This window comes from Cryptotermes secundus, unplaced genomic scaffold, assembly GCF_002891405.2.
Source record: "Cryptotermes secundus unplaced genomic scaffold, Csec_1.0 scaffold870, whole genome shotgun sequence".
NCBI lineage: Eukaryota > Metazoa > Arthropoda > Insecta > Blattodea > Kalotermitidae > Cryptotermes > Cryptotermes secundus.
This window is the reverse complement of record NW_019743163.1, coordinates 72,720-81,856: the sequence shown is the minus strand read 5'-3', so window position 1 is coordinate 81,856 and position 9,137 is coordinate 72,720. Positions and strand designations below refer to the sequence as shown.

Sequence of the window (9,137 nt, the reverse complement as noted above, 5' to 3'; positions counted from 1 at the left end):
AGGATCTGCATTAATTTGGTCCAGTTTACCCGGTCAAATGCCTTCTGCCAGTCTATGAAGCAAACACACAGTTCTTCATCTATCTCCAAAGTTCGTTCCGCTATAATTCTCATCATCCCAATTGCATCCCTGGTTCCTTTTCCTCTTCTAAATCCAAACTGATCTTCTCCAAGTACATCCTCTATTTTCCTTTCAATTCTTCTTTTAAGTATCTTTGCTAGTATCTTTGCTGTATGTGCAATAAGACTTATTGTGCGATGGTCGCTGCATTTTGTAGCTTTTATCTTTTTCTTTAAGGCAATCATTGTAACTTCTGTAAAGTCCTTGGGCCACTCTCCACTTTCATATATGGTGTTCATTAGTTTAACCTTACTTAAAGCAATTTAAAGCAACTAAAGCTAACCTAATATAACGCGTCACACAATTAAAAGTACGTCTGTAGCACGGAGAGGTTTTAAATATTTCTTTGTCCCCCCGTACAGTCTTTGCATTATACACTGTGGAATATTGAGCGGTCCTAACAATTTGCAGCATGAAATTCGTGTAAATAATATTCTACAATCCAGTTACCACTTCATACATAATATCATGTGCCCACTACAAAGCCAGTCGGTTAATTCTGTGCAAGGAAATATTCACTATTTATTCTGAGTGTACTAATGTAGCATGTTGACACGTTACTGGGCAACGACCGTCAAATAAGCAAATATACAAGAGCCATTGCTGAGTGACGGCTTTGCAAACAAACATGTTTCCAGGCAAACGATTGAACCACAACAATGAGGAGCGGTGTTTTCTGTGCAATCCGTGCCGAGATATAAGCGGGGTAGGTTGGGAGATAAAGTTAGTCGGGGGTCGAATACCTCCACCGTGACCCTGCGAGTTGTAGGAGGCGACGAAAAGGGAAGTCTCAAATCTGATACAGGAAAATATGGTCTCGATTCCCAAGGGACTCGGACCCGAGAAAGACTGCGCTGGCAAGGGCCAGGAGCAGATACAAAAGACAGATCTGTCCTCTCGTCAGAGAGGGCGCCCACAAAAACAAGACCGTAACTGCCTAACAGTAATAAATATCTGGTCATGAGCTCCAGGATGGGGCTCGACAGCAAGAGTTATTGATTGACTGATCGTCAGTCACAATGTGGCGTTGAATTTGACTTTGACTTTGATAAGTTAGTCAGTCAATGAAGAGAACAGTAGGAGGTTGGTATGAGATGGCGGCCAGCCTGGCAGTTAGACAGTTACAGCAATGAGTCTGTTGTGAGATATTTGCCAGACGGTAAGGACGTAAACAAAGGGAATTGTTCGATCCGTTACCAGGAAACGGCTAGTAAAACAGACTGAGAAAAATTAGCGATAGCGCTGTAGATGTTTGTATCTACAATCTGTAATTGGTCCTGACAGTACCAGAGCCGTGAACCCACTGTGTGAACAGAGTGCAGAGCTTCTTGTAACATCAAAGCAGACGGCAGGCAGATAGGGGCTGCATACAGCAAACACTGTGCGGGAGATGCAGAGATGTGTCTCTGTTGTGTTCTGTCGGTTCGTTCTACTTACAAGGAAGATAACCCCTATGACTATTGTTCCTTCCTTGAGGGAGCAACCACAGCAGCAATGCCTCAACCTCACCGCCATCTCGAGCCTCACACCATGCCGCTATCACGAGTTGCAACAATCTGTAACAGCAAAAGTTTCCTCACTCGCGAGGCACACAATCTGTTTACCTAACAGTTCTGACGCTGTCTCCGTGTTCAGCGCTGGGAACACTCACATTTTAGCGTAGCTCGCTGAGGCACTGTGCTACAAGCCTGAATGTCGCGGGTTCGATTCGCTATGATTTCGTTGATTTTTCAAATTGACCTAATCCTTCCAGCCGCACTATGGCCCTGTGGTCGACTCAGCCTCTAACAGAAATGAGTACCAGGAAACTTCCTGGGGGTTAAAGGGCGGCCGGCAAGTAAGGCTGATAACCTCACCGCCATCTGTGAACCGATTGTCTAGAAAATGTGGGAACCTCGACGTCTCACAACCCTATGGGCCTCCACGGCCTGTTGCAGCGATACCTTACTGTCAGTAATCCAACTTGTTTATGTAGAACTGAATTAGAGTTCCACATACTTGCTGCAATCCGAAGGGAGCGTCGTGTAGTTTAATAATAATAACAATAATAAATTATTATTATAAAATATGGATAAGGAGTGTGCGCTTGGCTCTGAATACGTATATGATGTAATCATGTAGAGTAATAATAAATAGTAGTGCACTAAAAACTGTTCAAGATTGCATATTACGAAGTACCGCGTACAGGAGAGCCCTAGCAGGGTCTGCAAGTGGATGATCCTCCTTCTGGAGTTCACAGCGCTGGAATGGTGCCGTTTGCGGTGTTGGCAACGTGCTGTGCACCAAGCACTGTGACTGCTTGAGCTGTACTGAAGGTAGCGTGGGGAACAGCTATCTGTCCACGTGACAGTGCACGGACAGCGCGCTACATAAAACATGCAACATAACGACTGTAAGGTCTCTAATTCCTCAGCGGCGCAGGTTGGAAATCATGAAATTTGTAGTGAAAGACCTTGCAATCGGGCTAATTGTCTCTGTACACCCTCCCGCACCCTGTGCCTTCCCCTTAGTGTCGCCAACCTTAATGTGTGTTGCGTAAAGATGGTAAAGTTGTCCCTGTGCTTACCTGATTAAGCACTACGCCATGAAGGCGTATGTGGAGTGGATGAATGGATCTATATTTTTATGACCTCGCCACTAGTTGGAGGTGAGTGGTCAGCTTCACGCCCTGGCCTCTTTTCCCCCTGGGAAGGAGCCCCCGGTACCAATTGGATACGTTGGGTTGACCCCAGAACCGGTTTGGACGACATGGAGAAGAGAAAATTCATGACCCTACCAGGGAATCGTACTGCGATCCCTTGGTTGCCCAGCCCGTAGCCAGTCGCTGTACCGACTGAGCTGCCCCGGCTCCTGTGTGCTACATATTTCCTGTAAATGTTCCTAATGTCTTCATCTTCACGGTCGAAGAAATTGTCAAGCAAGTCACATGCATAAGTGGTTTATTTCTGTTTCCCTGAAGATGGAAGCAGTATTCTCTGGAACGTAGGTGAGTTCACACAGGAGTACAGCGTTTCGCAGTCAGGAAAATCAGTCTGTGTATAGCCTTTAATCGTTAGAATTCAAGATGCCCTGGAGAACTGGATCTTGTTCTCTGTAATGCAATGTTTGTAGCCTAAAGACAGAATTGATTCCTGCTTTTAACGACGCTTTTCAACTTAATAGTACGTCAAACTGGAAATTACGGATTATACAGTATTAAAAAGAAACTAGTTTGTTGAGTTTCCCCCTCAGTTTTCCAGTTTTCCTGCACCGGGCTGTACGAATATTTTCGTGAGAAGGTAAAATACAGGAGCTGTAACCTTTGAATATTTACACGTCAATTTTTGTTTCCGATTATATCTTAAAACTTATTTAGTAAAAATACTGCTTATAGGCGTCGTTTAACAGATTTATGTTTTTATATAATGTTATAATCATTAAGAAGTGTTACTGAATAAGGTGCTACATAAATTTAAATTAAATGTATATTTGTTGCGCCATAGATGGTGTGTTGGTAGCACTGGAACATGAAATAAAGTTAACGATACATTAGCTGATGATAAAGCCGGGGGGGGGTCATATATTCAAGCCAACCGATAGCCTACTTTCTTATCAACCTCTGCGTGTCTTCAAGGTTGAATGAAGTGGCTCGCTGCAATTCTTCGTGTTTCGTGTTACACAGTGACAGCCGAAGTCACTTTACATGACTTCCAAAGAGAAGACTTAACCAACTTGAGACGTGTATACTGCGATGTAAAAGCTATCCCTGCAACAGGCCTTGGAGGCCCGTAGGGTTGTGAGACGTCGAGGCTCCCACATTTTCTAGACAATCGGCTCACAGATGGCGGTAAGGTTGTCAAACTTATGTGCCGGCCGCCCTTTACCCACAGGTAGGCCGCGCCATAGCTCAAGCGGTTAGTCGCTGGCTTCTCACCGCGGCGGCCCGGGTTCGAGCCTGGGTCTGGTCAAGTGGGATTTGTGGTGGACAAAGTGACGCTGGGCAGGTTTTCTCCGAGTACTTCGGTTTCCCCTGCCAATCTTCATTCCACCAAATTCCATCATCATAATCACCCGGGGAAGGCACAGTAGGCTAATCTATGGCCGACGTGCCGAGTGGCCCCAGCTGGACTTCACCTTCCACTATGCGAATTAAAAAAAAAACCTCCAGGAAGGTTCTGTTAGAGGCCGAGTCGACCCCAGGGCCATAGTGCGGCTGGAAGGATTAGGTTAATTGAAAAATTCAGTGAGCTCATGGGGGAAGTAATGCAGTTAACCCAGTGTTTAATTACGTCAGCGAGGGAGATGTATTGTGCTCAGGGGCACAGTTTGCTGTTTGCTTCAGATTTATAATAAGGAGAAAATTGTAATTCACTTCCATCGTTCTGATATACTATTTTTTTTAACTTTACTTCCTTTCCTGTAACTCCATAGAACTGTCGAAATACAGAGACATTTTTTAATTTTTATTTTCGATACTGTTGCTGTTAATGAGGATCACATACTGATCCAGTTACAGTAAGAACCTAATTCTCTTTATGAAATAAGCAAAATAGAATTCATGGGCAACGGAATAGATGCGCAGAGAACGTTCTGTAAGGTACTTCAGACGGAAGATTATTATTCTAATTTGTTGGAAATATATTCGAAATTAGTGTCGGAAATATGAGTTGGTTTGAGCGAGAGAAATTGTTGCTTGGTGGAGGTGTCATTAAGCCGTGACCCAGACCGATAATGCAGAGTAAGAGCCTTGTCTAAGCGTGCCGGCCGGTATCTGCCACGCTAACCGACCTAGTTACCGTCATTAGTACGACTAAAACGAAACTTGCTAACGAATTCGACCGGTGCTCCTTTCGCATACTGATTGACTTGTTATTCTCGTGAGGAATAGCAGATCTCAGTTCTGTTCGCTATGAAATTATAATCTGAATCAATGGTGGCCAAACTTACTCCACATCGGAGCGGTTGATAAAGTGCTGATTCGCCAGCAGATGTGTACTTCATGGAGGCTTCCGTACAACGGGTTAGATATTCTGACGTGTACACAAACTGCCAAGTAACAACTGTGTAAACAGGCGACAGTACAACAGCCGTTGCTAAGGAACAGCTCAGTTCACACGTTGTCTCCCCGGAAACGAGAGAACACGGGACGTTTCCTGTGCGGTCCGTGCCGGGGTTATATAGCAAGGACTAGTAGTTCAGTTGAGTCAGGGGGTCGAATACCTCCACCGTGACCCTGCGAGTCGTAGGAGGCGACGAAAAGGGAAGCCTCATATCTGAGACAGTAAAATATGGTCGCGAGTCCCAAGGGACTCCGACCCGAGAAAGATCGCTCTGGCAATGGCCAGCAGCATATGCACAAGACAGACCCGTCCTCTCGTCAGAGAGGGCGCCCCACGAAAATAAAACCGTAACTGTCAAACGGTAAAATTAATATCTGGTCATGAGCCCCAGATGGGGCTCGACACCAAGACTTACTGACTGACTGACCGTCAGTCGCAATGTGACGAAAAAAAAAGTTGAGTCATTTGAGAGTCATCTGTGAGAAGCTGATAGCTGAAGCCGGGAGAGTTTCGGAGTGCCAGAGGAAGAGTCACGCCCGCCATTGTAAGCCGTTACCAAGCAACGGCTAGTGTCTCAGATTTGAGACTTCCCTTTTCGTCGCCTCCTACGACTCGCAGGGTCACGGTGGAGGTATTCGACCCCGCCTCCATACGGAGTAACGGCTAGTGAAGGCTGAGCAGACTTTATATGTGCTGTAGTTAGAGTGATCTTTGGAGTGTGTGACTCAGTGAGACTGTCGGTTACATGCAGTTACGTTCTGTAAGTGTCCAATAAATACTATTATCAATTCAAATCCCGTATCTAGTCACACTCAATCACGTGACAGTATATTTAAACCATTTTTGAAAAGGGGTTGAAAAGAGCTGTTTCGGTCAGATGAGCCACAGTTTGGCCGCGTCTCGTCTGAACGCCGAGCGGAGCGTCAGAACGCGAAATGAACGCATTGACAGTGGACTTAAAAGGAATTCAACCGAAGTCCAGATTGGAACTAAGATCCCACCTTCCCTTCTATCCAGTAAATTCTGAGGACCCTTCTATCCGGGGCAAAGCAACCTGGTCCTCAAGCTAACTAGATATTTCCATCTAGTGGCTATGTTAAAGAATACGCGGAGCTATGCCTACACTCTCTCGTACTTCTTAATAGTATCGTGTTTAATTACGCACAGGGACAGTGTCAGGTTTTTGAAGAGTTCTGTCGTCTGGGATATAGCGCCTTGTAGTCCGGAACAAGTCAACGGACGCGTCAGAGGAAAATGTCGCCTCAATATTCCGTGTTAAAAAGTAAGAAGCCATGTAAGAAACCAGTCTGCAGCAAGCAACGAGCAGGGCTACAGCCACAAACCGTTGTAATACCATCAGGATTATTGTGCAGTTATATTTTCTGCGATATGACGCCGTGTAGTCAGCTATAAGTTCACAGACGGAGGAAAGTACAGCCTTAATCGTCAGGATCAAAGAGTAAAGCCACTCTGTGGAAGGACGCGATATGTTCCTCCGAAATATCTTTTGAATTTCACCGGACTACACGGCGTTACCTATCCCAGAATATAGAAGTCTTCATAACCACCGCTGTGATAACCCGCAGAATGTTGATTTTGCTTTTCACCTAACAGACAATAGCGAAGCCCTTCGTAATCTTGCACTTTTTGCCAATTACTTAAGAATGGCTGAGATTTCCCATTAAGGAAGCCATTTTAAATCTTAATGCGGTAATAATGCTACACATAAACAGTGCCAGTAGGATGCGAGTTGTACAGCATGAGTAGGATGCGAGTTGTACAGCACGAGTAGGATGCGAGTTGTTTAACGGCTCTCGGTATCATCAATTTCACTTAACTTGCGTTTTTCTCTCTCAGATTATATTTTCTCACGTCAGTGACTATGAACATTGCCGTGTGATTGGCTGGCAGGTGTTTGCCTATGTTTCGGAGCAATATGCTTCCTCCGTGTTCAGGGTACCTTCAAGAGACCACATCTGAACGTGGGAGGCGCACATCCAGCTGAAATATCAGAAAACACAAACGGAGGTTATAAAGTTTGTTTTCTTGGATTTGATGCCGTGTTCTTTGGTAATTAGTGACGTTCGGGAGAAACCTGCTGTCTCCATTTTCAAGGTAGACTGACGTTCACTGATGTTTCGAAGGACAGCTAAGCCGAGTCAGCTCCCAGAACACAGCCCATTTTTACATTATTCTTTTCCTTTCTGTCTTGTGGGGTTTTCTGACTTTATTCCTTCCACCCTGTGTTTCTCTTCCCTCCTTCCCTTCAGTCTGTCTGTCTATGGCTCTACAGCCCACTGTTGGACCTTGGTCGCTTTTTCAGTTTCTGGATCTTTTTCTACAGTCGGTAGGGCTCCTTGGACGGGGGATCAGCCCCTACCTCCACACAGGACAGTACAAACATAGAATAAACACACACAGACATCCATGCCCCAAGTGGGATTCGAACTCACGATCCCAGTGTTTGAGCGAGCAAGTACAGTTCATGCCTTAGAACGGTCGGCCGCTTAGTTCGGCTCCCTTCAGTCTAGTAATCGTGACAGCAGTTCTCTCGTTGCGTCCTGTAACTACACGTCAAATGATTATTGCATTTTATGTAGATTGTTCTGTTAGTGGTGTTCCCTCGGGAGGGAGGAAATGTAATTATTCTGGAAGAATGCCTTCCTGAAGCCTGCCTCTACAGCTGTCACACGCACTCAGCCACGTTCTGCTTAATCTTAATCTTAACCTTGACTGTGCCCCAACTGAATTATTCTTGTCCGGTTTCAAAGGAAAGGGAAGTGAAAGTCCCGTCTCTTCTGAGACATTTCCCAGGCTACAGAGCTACAGAGCTACAGAGCTACAGAGCTACAGAGCTACAGAGCTACAGAGGTAGCGCTTGCCTGGCCGTTATCGGCTGAGAGCGCGGAGAATTTGGTCGCATTCAGTGACAGGCAATGCACTCCCCATACCTGCACTTCTCACTCGTAACCCAGAAGCCAGGTACTCATCTATATTTCTAATCACTTACGCCCAGCCTTCACCAGTGACTGCGAACAAACCAGTGAGAATAGAATGTAAGGGAGAGATATATATGTAGAGACACAATTTTGTGAGCAATAGAGACCACTAGGAATACCTAGGCTTAGTTGAGAAGATAATATTAAAATGGATCTAACTAAGTAGGATGATATCTATGGAGCGCATTTGATGCTTTGGTACAGTGGTCAGTGAGAGGTTTTTGTGAACAAGGCACTGTACTATCGGGTGTGTAAAATATGGGAAATTCCATAACTTTCTGAATGAATATATTTTCTCAAGAAGGGCTCTTCTGTAGTAAGTCATTTTTGTGCAGTCAGTATTAATTTTAGTGTAGAATAGAACGGCAAATAGTTTATAATTTTAATTTGTGTATATTCTGCCTGTATGTCTTTCCTTACCGGTTGGAAAATCAAACCAATATCTGAAACGTACTGTATAGCTTGTTGGTAGGTATCGACATACCGAAATTACCTTTTGCACCCTTCTTCAGGGTGGATGATGAAAGCAACATATTCGAAAATATAGTGTTTACGTAGAAGACTATGTGACTGGACATCCTTAATCATAATACCCCCTAGAGATCCTCAACTCTGGCACTGAAACTACTATTAATAATGTCATGTTTTAGGGGTGTGATTATGGACGGGTTATAGATTTCTGAATGGATTTATTGTTCACTGATACACACGACTCGGAACTACAAGTAATTACAGCGCTATCACAGATCCACAGCACCAGCTAAGCGTTCTTCAAGCCTGCTGTGTCTTTAACAGCCGTTCTCTAGCAACGGCTTCTAAAAGTGGAGATTCTTCAGCTTCACACCCTTACGTCATTACTGCCCGGCGAATATCCTGCAACTGAATTCCTGTCAACTGCCAAGCCATCAATAGCGCCATCTCTTCTTAGTCTCCCTTGCAGAGCTCGACTGAACTGCCAACCCTCAACTGAACTCTCTCA

At 44.9% G+C, this 9,137-nt stretch overlaps 1 protein-coding gene across 3 annotated transcripts in view; it reads right to left on the bottom strand.

Annotated features, from left to right (window-relative positions):
- The window catches only part of LOC111873974, a 20,519-nt gene extending 18,101 nt beyond the window's left edge, over positions 1-2,418 (bottom strand). For 2 of the 3 annotated variants that reach the window (XM_023869091.2, XM_023869093.2), the window contains exons 1-2: positions 2,306-2,418; positions 1,558-1,676 (exon numbers count right to left, since the gene is read on the bottom strand). In XM_023869091.2, the coding sequence (XP_023724859.1) occupies positions 1,558-1,635 (78 nt within the window). In that variant the 5' untranslated portion in view covers positions 1,636-1,676; positions 2,306-2,418. Of the gene's footprint in view, positions 1-1,557; positions 1,677-2,298 lie in introns of all 3 variants that reach the window. The other variant, XM_023869092.2, reaches the window with a different exon arrangement.
- Positions 2,419-9,137: the final 6,719 nt, after the last annotated feature.